At 49.3% G+C, this 14,802-nt stretch overlaps 1 protein-coding gene across 2 annotated transcripts in view; it reads left to right on the forward strand.

Moving 5' to 3' along the window:
- CRISPLD2 (cysteine rich secretory protein LCCL domain containing 2) overlaps positions 1–11,643 on the forward strand; it is an 87,907-nt gene extending 76,264 nt beyond the window's left edge. For both annotated transcript variants that reach the window (XM_005592683.5, XM_005592684.5), the window contains exon 15: positions 8,725–11,643. In XM_005592683.5, the coding sequence (XP_005592740.1) occupies positions 8,725–8,779 (55 nt within the window). In that variant the 3' untranslated portion in view covers positions 8,780–11,643. The remainder of the gene's footprint in view (positions 1–8,724) is intronic.
- Positions 11,644–14,802: the final 3,159 nt, after the last annotated feature.

Raw genomic sequence — 14,802 nt, forward strand, 5'->3', positions numbered from 1 at the left:
CACCCTCCTTAATCCCGTCTGTGTGTCGGATGATGCCAAAAGGCAAGCTCTTCCTCCCTGGGTCACTTTCAAGGCAACTGAAGAGGATGCAGCACTGCGTGCCTGTCCCTGGCTGGCCTCCAGGAGGGAGCCCTGGGCTTCTGGGGAGCTCTTTAGAGAATCCCTGGATTGTTCCTGCCCCTTTACTCTGGCCTTTAAAGGGCATCTCTAGGCCTCGTGCAGTGGCTCATGCCTGTAATCCAAGCACATCGGGAGGCTGAGGTGGGAGGATCACATGAGGCCAGGAGTTCAAGACCAGCTTGGCCAACAGGGCAAAACCCCGTCTCTACTAAAAATACAAAAAAAAAAAAGTTAGCCAGGCATGGTGGCACATACCTGTAGTCCCAGCTACTCGGGAGGCTGAGGCAGGAGAACTGCTTGAACCTGGGAGGTGGAGGAGGCTACAGTGAGTGGAGATTACACCACTGCACTCCAGCCTGGGTGACAGAGCAAGACCGTGTCTCAAAAAGAAGACTAGAGAAACCTCAACAATATAGTGAAAATAATTTTAAGACCTTAATAGCCGACACCTAGAAACAACCTCTGTAAACATTCCAGAGTATTTTCTTTCAGGTTTCTTCTATGTTTACATACAAACATGCTTTTTTGTTGTTTGTTTGTTTGAGACAGAGTCTCACTCTTTCACCCGGGCTGGAGTGCAGTGGCGTGATCTCGGCTCATTGCAACCTCTGCCCCCCAGGTTCAAGTGATTCTTGCGCCTCAGCCTCCCTTGTAGCTAGGATTACAGGCGCCCACCACCAGGCTGGGCTAATTTTTTGTTTGTTTTTTGTTTTTTGTTTTTGTTTTTTGAGACGGAGTCGCGCCCTGTCGCCCAGGCTGGAGTGCAGTCGTGCGATCTGGGCTCACTGCAAGCTCCGCCTCCTGGGTTCATGCCATACTCCTGCCTCAGCCTCCCCAGTAACTGGGACTACAGGCACCCGCCACCACACCTGGCTAATTTTTTGTATTTTTAGTAGAGGCGGGGTTTCACTGTATTAGTCAGGATGGTCTCGATCTCCTGACCTCGTGATCCGCCCATCTCGGCCTCCCAAAGTGCTGGAATTACAGGTGTGAGCCACCGCGCCCAGCCAACTTTTGTATTTTTAATAGAGATGGGGTTTCGCCATGTTGGCCAGGCTGGTCTCGGACTCCTGATCTCAGGTGATTCGCCTGCCTTGGCCTCCCAAAGTGCTGGGATTACAGGCGTGAGCCACCACACCCAGCTTAAACACGCTTTTTAAAAAGGGATTCTGCTATTAGTATTGTCTAGCTAATCGGACTGTGACCAGCTCTTCAAGCCCTAGCCTGTCTAGCCACACCGTGGTTGCAATGGCTGCATGCACAGATTCCGAGGCATGGATAGACCATCATCCATTTATCATCACTGATGGACACTCAGATTGTTTCCGTTTTTCTTTCACTGTAATAAACAACACTTGAAAGAACATTTTTACGCAAGCCTGTGCACTTTCTTGACGATTTATTTAGGTAACTTCCTCTTAGTAGAACAGCCACAGCCACCAAAGTGCTGTCCTAAGGCAATGCACAGTGTTGCGCTAAGTAAAAAAGTCAGCAGATCCTCTCCTATATAAGGCTCCCCCGCCAGTGGCTTTCCACTGCACTAAGAATCAAATCTGACCCCCTCCCATTCAAGGCCACAGCTGCCTCGGCCCCTGCCCGCTTCCCCACCCTGTCTGTGCATCTTCCTCCTACATTTCCACCTCCCTGGCCCCTCTGGTCCTTGGCTGCACCAAGATTGTGCACACCTCAGCGCTTCTGTACCTACCGTCTGGTACCCTCTGGGCTCTCGTGCGTTCCCGGGCTGTGTTTAGACTGAAATGGCCCCTCCCTAGGAAGCGTTCTCCACCATCCAACCTGCGCTTGTCCTCTTGCTCCCTGATGGATCTGTGCTATTTGCCCTGACTCATCACCTTCTGCAACTGTTTCTTGCTCATGTTTTGCTACTTCTCTTCCCACCCCAGACTGTAAACTTCCTGAAGGCAAGAGCCTCACTGGTCTAACCCCGCCTCCCTGACGCTGCCCAGCTCCTGGCACATAGCAGGTGCCCAGTAAACACTGGTTGAATGACAGACTTTGCTGAGTTCAGCAATTGGTTCAGAGCTGGTCGAGGGCTTTTATTTTAATTGAGACAGGGTCTCACTTATGTTACCCAGTTGCACCACTGCACTCCAGCCTGGGCATCATAGGTGAGACCCTGCAGCCTCACCTGCAGTGGCTTGTGATTGCACCGCTGCACTCCTGGGCTCAAGCAATCCTCCCACCTCAGCCTCCCGAGTTGCTGGGACCACAGGTGTACACCACATCTGGCTAATGTTTTTACTTTTGTAGAGATAGGGTCTCACTATGTTGCCCAGGCTGGTCTCAAACTCCTGGGCTCAAGCAGTTGCCTACCTTAGCCTCCCAAAGTGCTGAGACTACAGGCGTGAGCTACTGTGCCCTGCCTGAGGGATTTTTAATACCCTTTATCAAAGTTGTTTAGTGCTGTTTATGAAAGTTGCTTGACACACTTGATAAAAAGTCCATTAATTTTTATGAAAATTACCCAGAAATACTACAGCAATTTATACTCCTTCAGGCATGTATGGGAGTGACAAGCTAATCCAAAAAGATAACCAGAAGGCAAGATCTGGGAAAGAAGGGTGGGAAGGGTGATAATTTGATAATTATCAAGCCACATTCGTTATTCATCAGACACGTACAACTACCAACTTCCCCAGTGTACCTGGAGCTTAATAACTGCTTGAGGCATGAACAACCCGCCTGAAGGTGGGGAATTTTTCTTGGCAACCCAAACCTGCAGGAATTTTTACCTGTGGCAGTGGATGGCACCAACATTTGATGCTGCCAGTTGCACGGTGACATCCTGGGTGGTGTCAGCACATTATTTGATGGGTTAGGAAATACTTGCCCAGCTTGTCGGGGCTGCTCTTACCTCCAAGGTGGGCAGGTTGTATAATGCGGTGCGTGGATGTCCAGGAAGGACACCCAGGGCCCTTGGGCTGGCAGTGTACACATCTGGACAGCAGCCTGAATGACTTCCTTGTCCCTGCGCCATCCATAGAATCTGCAGACCCATAGTAAGTCAGGAGGGACACAGACCCCTGGTAATTTTCCCCAACGTGGCTTGCCCCCCATGCAGAATAACCACAATAACTTGTGGCCCTGGTTGATTCTCCCAGGACATTCATTTGAACAGAGAATTCAGGGAACTCTTACGTCCCCCAAGGCCTGAGGAGGGCCCTGGAATCTGAGCTTTCCAGAAACCAGCAGGGCCTCCAGGGTCACCCCAGCCCCTGGCCACTCTGTCTCCTCCTCTTGGTCCAGAGCCACCTGCGGCCGAGCGTTCTGCCTGGGTCTTGGCCCTTGGCGTTTCTTCGCAGCTCCATCTCTCCGCGTGCTCCCATCTGATACACATTTCAAAAGTTCAATTCCAGGGTAGCCAAAAGCATGAAGCTGCCATGGAGAAAGGCTGAAAAACAACCAGGAATTGCAAGCAGCCTGCTGTCAGAGGACTGCAGATCTTACCGGGCAGTCTGAGGGGCCGGGGTCTCCTGGCTAGTCTGGCAGTTTCCAATATGGGGGCTCTCGTTGTTTAGAGCGGGGATCCTGAAGGAAACCTTGCCCATAAATCATGACTAGGCTATTAATCTTATGCTCAAACTCCTTCATCATGAGCAAGATGCAAACGAAAATGATATCTGGATGCCACTACCTACATTCTATTGGTCAAGAACCAAAAGCAAGACATCACATGGCACCGGGGGGCGTCGCACAGCCCTGCTGTCATTGTCTGGGCAGTCTGCAGGTGTTATCTTTATGCAGGGCAGGTTGGCAGCTGTCAGGATGCAAATGCATGTCCTTTGGTCCAGCAATTCCACTCTTAGGAACTCACTCTCAGGCACCCTCACACAGAGGCAAAAAGTCCCATGGGCAACAATAACATTGTTTGCAAATGTAGAAAATTAGAAAACAGGGGCTCAGTGGCTCCCCGTATAATCCAGGCACTTTGGGAGGCTGAGACAGAAGGATTGCTTGAGCCCAAGAGTTTGAGATCTGCCTGGGCAACATGGTGAAATCCCATCTCTAAAAAATACAAAAATTAACCAAGCATGGTGGTGTGTACCTGTGGTCCAAGCTTCTGGGGAGGCTGAAGTGGGAATATCACTTGAGCCCAGGAGGTTGAGGCTGCAGTGAATCATGATGGTGCCACTGCACTCACACAGACACACACACACACACACACACACACACACAAACACACACGAGATTAGAAAGAACTAAATGTCCACCAGTAGGGACCCAGTTAAATATAACACTTCAGTACAATGGAATACTATGCAGCTGATAAAAGGAATGAGTTCTTTCTGTATAGTAAAGCAACAAATCCCAAGATATATTATTAAGCTAAAAACGCAAAGTGCAGAGTGGTATGTCTATGGTAGTATGTATATAATATTTGTGTGCAAAACTGGGTGAGGGAAAAAATATAGTAATTGTTTACATCTGCATAAGATGTAAGCATCTCTCCTCTGGGGAGAATTTGGTGCAAAAAGACAGAGTTGAGAGGGAGCATGTTTTTTCCTTTAAAATCTAGAATAATGTGCGAGGATTGTGTATTCAAAAACTAAAATGTGCGGCTATGATTAGTCTTTTCCATTTTAATTTCGGTGTGGAGAGGACACTCCTGGTTGCACTTTTTTTTTTCTTTTTTTTTTTTTGACAGAGAGTCTTACTGTGTCGCCCAGGCTGGAGTGTGGTGGCGTGATCTCGGCTCGTTGCAGCATCCACCTCCTGGGTTCAAATGATTCTCCTGCCTCAGCCTCCTGAGTTGCTGGGATTACAGGCACCTGCCACCACACCCGGCTAATTTTTGTTTTTGTATTTTTGGTGGACATAGGGTTTCACCGTGTTGGCCAGGCTGGTCTTGAACTCCTGACCTCAAGTGATCCGCCCACCTCGATCTCAAAGTGTTGGGATTACAGGCGTGAGCCACTGCGCCCAGCCCTGGTTGCACTTTGTGAACAACGCTTTGAGGTCTACAAGGCATCATGCTGCCTTCTAGAGCACAATTCCAACAAATGCGAGTTTGCAAGATTGAATCGGCTTTTATTAGCGATTTGTATATCAGGCAATATCCCATGTACAGAACAGAAGGTGTTCCCATGAACTGAGCAGCGAGGGGAGGTTTTAGAGTCAGCAAAAGGCTGCATGCAGAGAGTACAAACAATGAACAGGCCAGACGTGGTGGCTCACACCTGTAATCCCAGCACTTTGGGAGGCTGAGGAGGGTGAATCACGAGGTCAGGAGATTGAGACCATCCTGGCTAACAAGGTGAAAATACAAAAAAAATTAGCCAGGCGTGGTGGTGGACGCCTGTAGTCCCAGCTACTCGGGAGGCTGAGGCAGGAGAATGGTGTGAACCCAGGAGGCAGAGGTTGCAGTGAGCAGAGATCGTGCCACTGCACTCCAGCCTGGGTGACAGAGCGAGACTCCATCTCAAAAAAAAAGAAACAACAAAATTCAGATGGGTCGTCCCAGTTTCTTTCCTTGTAGGATTAAAGCAGGGAGGCCACACTATCCTGCTTGCTCAGATGGATTGGAGCCCTTTGGATTGGTTGCTACTGTGTATCTTTCTACTTTTGGAAAATCGGCCCATTGCTTTTTTTTTTTTTTTTTTTTTGAGACAGAGTCTCACTCTATTGCCCAGGCCAGAGTGCAGTGGTGTGATCTCACTCACTGCAACCTGCACCTCCTGGGTTCAAGCGATTCTCCTGCCTCAGCCTCCCAAGTAGCTGGGATTACTGGCACCTGCCACCATGCCCGGCTAATTTTTGTATTTTCAGTAGGGGTTTGACTGTGTTGAGCAGGCTGGTCTCGAACTCCTGACTTCAAGTGATCTGCCCACCTCAGCCTCCCAAAGTGCTGGGATTACAGGAATGATCCACCGTGGCTGGCCTAAAACCAGCCCATTTCTAAGTTCAGTTTGATGAGGGGCACCTAGCAGGGCAACTCTGATCTGATTTGGTTTAGTCTGTCGGGCCTAGCCCAGTTCAAAACAACGGCCTCCCGTCAATTTAACACTCCCCGCCTCCCACCTTCTGGGTCTCCTCTCCAGCCTGGCCCCTTCCTGGACCTCCCCCCACAACCCAGGTACCCCCGAACATCAGCACTGTCACAGAACATTCCGGAAAGTATCCTTAGAAATCCAAAGAGACAGGGCTGGGCTTGGTGGCTTACACCTGTAATCCCAGCACTTTGGGAGGCCGAGGTAGGCGGATCACGAGGTCAGGTGTTCGAGACCAACCTGGCCAATATGGTGAAACCCTGTCTCTACTAAAAATATAAGAATTAGCTGGGTGTGGTGGCGCATGCCTGTAATTCCAGCTACTCGGGAGGCTGAGGCAGGAGAATCGCTTGAACCCGGGAGGTGGAGGTTGCAGTGAGCCGAGATCATACCATTGCACTCCAGCCTGGGCAACAGGGCAAGACTCCATCTCAAAATAAAGATAAAAATAAAAAATAAGCCCAAAGAGACTAGCGACTTGCCCACCGTCACACAGTTACTAAATGTTAGTGTGGGGATGGAGACTCGCGTCTGGAAGATGCGCTCCAGAGGTGAGATTTACAGAATGCCAAAGCAGGATGCATGGGAAATCTTCTTCCCAAAAGCACTGCGCAGAAACAGCCGTTTCAGGACTCCAGAAACACACCACAGAGGCATACAACAAACAGGGAGGTGTTTGTTCAAAAAAATGTGGAGCTCAGGTAAGAACAGAGGGATCTGTGGTGTCTGAGCCTGGGACTGCTCCTGTTCACCCCCATCAGTTCCTATGGCTGGAAGTTCTACGGGGGCGGGACTGTGCCAACCAGCGGTTTTCTTGATTTGAAGCAGAGCCAGGAAAACCGCACACCTCTGGCCACTGTCAGAAACGGTATCAAACCTGGAGGCCAAGACACAGGAAAGCCAGTTAGTCCAAATGTGCAGTTATCATCTGGGGCAGAAAACTGGGGAGGATGTAGAGAATGAGACAGCCATGGTGGCCCTTGGTAAGCTCCCAGGCATCCCTGGTGTTCCAGAAGGCTGTGCCCACAGCAAGAAGAGCAAAGTGGGAGGGGGCACTTAGGCTTCCCAATCCTGAAACATCCTATACAGTGACAATAATCAAGATGGTGGTGCTGACATCAGGACAGACAGAGATCGAGAGAACGTGATCGGGCCTGGTACGGTGGCTCACGCCTGTAATCAAAGTTTACCAGGTTAGCTAGGATGGTCTCGATCTCCTGACCTCGTGATCCGCCCGTCTTGGCCTCCCAAAGTGCTGGGATTACAGGCTTGAGCCACTGCGCCCGGCCAGACCTTGTGTCTAAAACAGTTTTTTAAAATTATCTAACACTGGATTGTGGAGATGATTGCACAACTGTATAAAATCTCTAAAAACCGTTGAATTGTACACTTAGAAAGGATACGTTTACAAGGTATGTTACACTTGAGAAAGCTGGTTTGGTTTTTTTTTGAAACAGAGTCACACTCTTGCCCAGGCTGGAGTACAGTGGCAAAATCTTGGCTCACTGCAAATTCTGCCTCCCAGGTTCAAGTGATTCTCCTGCCTCAACCTCCAACTAGCTAGGATTACAGGGGCACACCATCATGCCTGGCTAATTTTTTTGTAGAGGCAGGGTTTCACCACGTTGGCCAGACTGGTCTCGAACTCCAGACCTCAAGTGATCCACCTGCCTCGGCCTCCCAAAGTGGTGGGATTCCAGGTGTGAGCCACTGTGCCTGACCAATAAAGCTGCTTCTTTTTTTTTGAGACAAAGTCTCACTCTTGTCCCCCAGGCTGGAGTACAGTGGTGTGATCTCAGCTCACTGCAACCTCCGCCTCGCGGGTTCAAGTGATTCTCCTGCCTCAGCCTCCTGAGTAGCTGGGATTACTGGCGCCCACCACCATATCCGGCTAATTTTTGTATTTTTCATAGAGACGGGATTTCACCATGTTGGCCAGGCTGGTCTTGAACTCCGGACCTCAGGTGATCCGCCCGCCTCGGCCTCCCAAAGTGCTGGGGTTCCAGGCGTGAGCCACCACGCCTGGCCTAAGACTCTTTTTTAAAAATCGTCTTTGATTAGCTGAAGGATTTAACTCCTCTTGTGAGAGGGCGGTTGTTACTAGCCGTGGGACCCTGGGTAAATGACTTCATTTCCTGGTGTCTCCGTTTCCTCCCCTGTGAACGAGGGATAACAGCTCCCTCCGGAGGAAGGCGAAAGGCGGTGAAGCACCCGGCATATGCAGTAGTGCTGAGATAGCGCGTTAATCTCTCCCAAGACACCACTGTTCCGGTTGACAGGTGGTAGTGAAAGCAAGCAGAATTCTCGGAGGGTGAGTCCGATCCAGACAGACTGGGGCCAGCACATCCCTGAGTTCAAAGGAAATAACAGCCCTGACCTAGAATCAGACGGATGCTCATGTGCAAAGAAAATGGGACTTGCCAGCTGTTCTCAACCCAAGGCAGGCTCTGTTTCTGGTGGCTGTGGGGAAGCGTCCCTTGGCCATGGCTCTTCCACTAGGGGATAAAGAAGGGGACACCCAGGTCTCCCTGCCCAGCCAGCGTTCCTGCAGGAGGCCCTCCGGATCTCTCAGTAACGGGCCCTCTTTCTTCTTTTTCAGCCTGGGGACTCCTCGGGATGGAAAGGCCTTCCGGATCTTTGCTGTCAGGCAGTGAATTTCCAGCGCCGGGGGAGAAGGGGCGTCTTCAAGAGGGCTTCGGGGTTTTGCTTTAATTTTTATTTTGTCATTGTGGGGAGGGGTATATGGAGAGTCAGGAAGCTTCCTTTGACTGATGTTCAGTGTCCATCACTTTGTGGCCTTTGGGTGAGGTGACATCTCATCCCCTCACTGAAGCAACAGAATCCCAGGGTGCTCAGCCGGACCCCTGGTGCCCAATCCTGCTGGGGCCCCGGGGTCTCCATCTGGGTGCCCTCTCTCCTTTAGAGATCTGACCTGTCTCTTAAAGGGGACAGTTGCCCAAAATGTTCCTTGCTATGTGTTCTTTTGTTGGTGGAGGAAGTTGATTTCAACCCCCCTGCCAAGAGAACAAACCATTTGGAGCTTGCAATTGTGAAGCATTCACAGTGTCGGAAGCGGCCTTTCGAGCAAGTGCTGGTGAGTTTCAGGAATGAGTAGAAGGTAGTTATTTAAAAATAAAAAGCACAGTCCGTCCCTACCAACAGAGAAAAATAGTTTTAATGTTTGCTGGTCAGACAGACAAATGGGCTAGAATAAGAGGGCTGGGGGTATGAGAGACCCCGGCTCTGCCCTGGCACGTGTCCTTGCTGGCGGCCTGCCACGGGCCCCCTTCAGTGGCCGCATTCAGGCCGGCTCTATACACAGCAGTGCTGGTTTATGTAGAGTTCAGCAGTCACTTCAGAGATGTATCTTGTCTTTGTCAGGTCCTTCGTCTTCATGGCCCACCTGTTTTCTGCCGTGACCTTTGGTCCCGTTGAGGACTAAGGATTAGGACCCTTTCTTTACCCCCTACCCGTTGTGGCTCCCACCCTGCCTCAGACTGGTTTACGTGTCCTGGTTCACACCCAGGACTTTTCTTTGCAAGCAATCCTGTTTGAAGCCCACTTCTTAACTCCTGGTCTCGTAAGGTTCCACTGAGATGAGATGTCTGGGAACAACCAAAGAAGGGCTGCTCTTTGCTCCTTTTAAAAATGACAATTAAATGTGCAGATTCCCCATGTACCCAATGACCTATTTTTTCAGCCGTGGGAGGAATGGAGTCTTTGGTACATTCCTCCCCGAGGTTAGCAGCTCAGTTTGTGGTTATGAAACCATCCTGTGGCCTCATGACAGTGAGAGATGGGAATACACTAGAAGGATCTCTTTTCCTGTTTTTGTGAAACGACTCTTGCCAAACGTTCCCGAGGTGCTGAGGAGTGTAGTACACCCTGGCTGCCATCACTGTATAAAAGTGCTTCATGAGCCCAGACCAAAAGCCCACAGTGAAATGAAATACCCTTTTGTAAATAGCATTTTTTTGCAGAAGGTAAAAATTCCACTCTCTACCACCAGGCCAGCCAATAGATCACTTTGGCGAATGCTAGTGTCAAATTTGATTCAAAATATTTCTTAGGTGAAAGAACTAGCAGAAAGCAAAAAAACTAAGATACCGTAGACTGGACAAGAAACTCTACCTGGGCACCTAGGTGATGCTTTCTTTCTTTGATTGCCTTTCTAATAAATGCAGAATCTGAAGGTAAATAGGTTTAAAACAAAACAAAAACCCACCCCTTTTAAGGAGTTGGCAAAAAGCAGTTCAACTCTGAGCCTGACTGAGCTAAAATTTGCAGGATTCTATCTGCGCTTTGTGCATTGTAGGCTAGTCGTAATTCATAGGTACTGACTCTTCAGCCCCAAATGTCGGAGAGGAAGAATTTGGTCAGCCTGTCAGGTTATGAGTCCAGTTACCACCAAACATCTGGGAAACTTCTGGGTGCTGGGTGCTCTGCTGCTGGACTTTTGTGGCTGTGGCTGTGTCTGCAAGATAAATTAGATCGCCTTGTGTGGTTTGCCAAATTAGTGAGGAGTCCAGGACAGTCCCAGTGGTCTCACTTCCAAAGCATCCCACCCAAGGGAGACTTGAAACTTCCAGTGTGAGTTGACCCCATCATTTAAAAATAAAGTCCCCAGGTTCCTTAACGCCTCCTTCACTGGGCCTTCCTAGCAGGATAGAAAGCCCTCGCCCAGAGCAGGACCTGGCTATCCTTTTTTTTCTTTTTTCCCCCCCTTTGAGACCAAGTTTCACTGTTGCCCAGGCTAGAGTGCAGTGGCGTGATCTCCACTCATTGCAACTGCCGCCTCCCGGGTTCAAGTGATTCTCGTGCCTCAGCCTCCCAAGTAGCTGGGACTACAAACGTATGCCCGGCTAATTTTTGTATTTTTAATAAAGATGGGCTTTCACTATGTTGGCCAGGCTGGTCTCGAACTCCTTACCTCAGGTGATCCACCCACCTCGGCCTCCCAAAGTGCTGGGATTAAAGGCATGAGCCACTGCGCCCGGCCGTGGACCTGGCTGTCTTTATCATCCCCACAAACATTTTGAAACTGGAATATTTGTCTTCAGAAAATGGAAACAAGACTATAAATTATAAGCCCTGTCCCTAGCACCACCTCTCCTGTGTGTGGACTAGAGCTCCTCATGCTATCAGCACTTACCCTGTGTTTAAAAAGATCTTGCACCAAGCCAATGGCGTTCCTGGCTCTCCTGCCCCCAGAATGAACATTTTCGGCTTCCTTAGGAGTTTTGCCCTACCGTATTCCAAAGCGTGTGCTGGTTTCTCATATTGTCTGTAGGCTCACTCGGCCCGCAGTTTATGTGTGTGCTTTTTTCTATGAAAAATGATGTATTTTGCTACTTCCTGTGTACAAAGTTTTATTGTAAATGTTTTTTGTGCTTTGCATGAACAGGGGCCACGTTGTTGCAATTGTTTCAGTAAAACTGGTTTGATTTCTAAAATGTTCCTGTAACATATCTTTTATGAACAAATCTGAACAATTTGTGAAATAAAACTTTTAAAACCATCTTTCAGGCTCTGGCCTATTTTGTGTTGGCTGCTTCTCCTAGCATGTCTCATATACGCGGAGATGCCGACAGCCAGGGCCTGGTGGAGACCTCCACCCCATCCACAGGAAGGAGGGAGGAACTTGCCAAAATGCACATTCAGGCTCAGCAAGGCTGGGATGGGGCCAGGGACTGTCAATTTCTCGCAAGATACTGGTGATGTGAATGCTGCCAGTCCCCAGATCACATTCTGAGTGGTGGCGGGCTCAAGGCCATTCTGTCATTGTCTAAGCTCTGGCTGCCCTAACAAAATACCATAGACTGGGTGACTTAACCCACAGAGAGATCTTCCTTACAGTTCTGGAGGCTGGAAGTCCAAGATCAGGGTGACAGCAGCGTTGGTTTCCTCTGCGGCCTCTCTTTGGTTTGCAGGTGGCTGCCTCCTGGCCATATCCTCACATGGCCTCTCCTCTGGGCATGTACACTCCTGGTGTCTCTCTCTCTTATAAGGACACTGGTCATACTGGGTCTGGGCCCCACCCTTAGGACCCATTTAACCTGCATTACCTCCTTAAAGGCCCTACCTTGAAATACACAGGCTGGCTCATGCCTGTAATCCAAGCACTTTGGGAGTCTGAGGCAGGAGGATCACTTGAGTCCAACAGTTCAAGAGCAGTCTGGGCAACATGGGGAAACCTTATCTCTACAAAAAAAATACAAAAATTAGCTGGGCATGGTGGCACACGCATGTAATCCCAGCTACTCGGGAGGCTGAGGCAGGAGAATTGCTTGAGCCCGGGAGGCAGAGGTTGCAGTGAGCTGAGATTGTGCCGCTGCACTCCAGCCTAGGTGACCAAGCGAGACACACACACACACACACATACATACATACACACACGCACGAAATACATTGGGCGTTAGGGTTTGTTTTGTGTGGTTACAATAAGGAAATGATCAAAGTACGATTTCACAAATCACACAGTTTATTGCTACACAGAGATTTTTTTCCCTTAGGTTCCCGGTGCTTAAACAGGGAGAGAATGAGACCCAACCTCACAGAGAATACACTCGACAAACGAAGCCCATTAACCCCGCAGTGAGTGGGTTCCAGAATGATCAAGGCCTACTTGCTCACTTAGGATGGCAGCAGGCCTCAGTTTGAGGTGCACCTTCTACCAGCTGTTCTCAGGAGCACTGTAAGGTCCCTGGTCCCTAGAAGGCAGTGCCAGCATTGGCCAGAGGCTTCTGAGAGTAGCTCCAAGGCTGGCAGGGTGACCTGTCACAGCTGGAGCTCCCAGCCTTGGGAGAAGAGGCCGAGGGTGCAGCTGGCCACAGCCAGAGCTCCCAAGGTGGTCCATCCACTCGCAAGTCTGCGTGTGTTTGGAAGTCCAGTCGCGAGGGTCAGGAGCTCGCAGATGGGGTCCGATAAGGGGTGAGGCCACATTCTCCAGGGAAGAAGGGGGCGCATCAAGTTCTTAGCGCAGCAAAATGCGTCACTCATGTAGCAACCTGTGGAAGTGTCTGGAATCATTTCAAAGCCCTACAGGCCGGGCACAGTGTCTCATGTCTGTAATCTCAGCACTTTGGGAGGCCGAGGTGGGTGAATTCCTTGAGGTCAGGCGTTCGAGACCAACCTGGCCAATATGGTGAAACCCTGTCTCTACTAGAAATACAAAAAATAGTCAGGCATGGTGTCGGGCGCCTGTAATCCCAGCTACTTGGGAGACTGAGGCAGGAGAATGGCTTAAACCCAGGAGGTGGAGATTGTGGTGAGCCGAGATTGCGCCACTGCACTCCAGCCTGGGCAATACAGTGAGACTTTATCTCAAAAACAAAACAAAACAAAACAAACAAAACCCTACATGTTTGTTCAGGGTGGGAAATTTAGTACATAACAGTCACCTTCTTCCCAGGCATCAGCCCAAAGGCAGCCCCTTTTCACCCAGGCACAGTCACATCTCCCCGAGTGCCCCAATTCACTGAAGCCCCAGGACAATTTGGGAGCACGGGGCTGGCCTTTCCTCTCCCCGGTGAAGGCGCCTGCCTTCCTCTCAGGCTCTAGTGCGGTCTTTTTCCATGCATGGTGGGGATAGCTTTCCTCTTTAATAAATACCAGGCTTTTAAAATGTTGAGTAAGTTAAGATTGTGCAGGTCAATTGCAAAAATCACCAAGATTGGATAATAAGGGCTGATGTTTGTGAAACACTTCCAGTTCTGCCCACAGCATCCTCAATGGGTGGCATATGTCCTGTGACATACAGATGGTTACTGCTCCTAATATCATTATTTTGACCAATGCATTTGGCATTCCCTGCGCTGTTTTCTCCTCTAAAACTGTCTCCCAAGCCTTCACTGCTTCAGCCACTGCTTTCCTGGCTTCTACGCCAGGGAAGGGAGGCCACAGCCCAATAGCAGGAACAAAGGGGTCAATGACAGCTTTTGAGTTTCTAAACTGACTTCTTGTTTGTTTGTTTGTTTGTTTGTTTTGAGACAGAGTCTCACTCTGTCACTCAGGCTGGAGTGTAATGGCGCAATCTAGGCTCGCTGCAACCTCTGCCTCCCAGACTCAAGCAATCCTCCCACCTCAGCCTCCCAAGTAGCTGGGACCACAGGTGCACGCCACCACGCGCAGCTAATTTTTGTATTTTTTGTAGGGACGGGGTTTGGCCATGTTGCCCAGGCTGGTCTTGAACTTCTGGGCTCAAACGATCCTCCCATCTCAGCTCCTCAAAGTGCTGGGATTACAGGTGCAAGTCACCACACCCCACCTGTTTGTTTTTTAATTTTTTCATTTTGACACAATTTCAGACTGGCAGAAAAGTTGCAAGAAGAATACAAAGAATTCCCATATACATTTCATTCAGCTTCCCAGACGCTAGCATTGGATTGCATGGTCATTTTCTTCATGTATCTCATCTCTAAATTATTTAAGAGAGAATTGCAGGCATCACACTCCTTTTATCTCAATACTTTGAGTGTATATTGCCTAAGAATGAGGACATTCTCTTACATAGCCATGACATAATTCTCTAAATCAGGAAATTAACATTAGTGCAATATATCATCTAATCTATAGACTTTGTTCAGATTTTACCAGTTGTCTCAGTAACGTCCTTTATGGCAAAAGAAAATCTCAGGTCATGAGGTATATTCAGTTTTCTTTTTTTTTTTTTTTTTGA

The sequence above is a fragment of the Macaca fascicularis genome, chromosome 20, assembly GCF_037993035.2.
Source record: "Macaca fascicularis isolate 582-1 chromosome 20, T2T-MFA8v1.1".
NCBI classification, from domain to species: domain Eukaryota; kingdom Metazoa; phylum Chordata; class Mammalia; order Primates; family Cercopithecidae; genus Macaca; species Macaca fascicularis.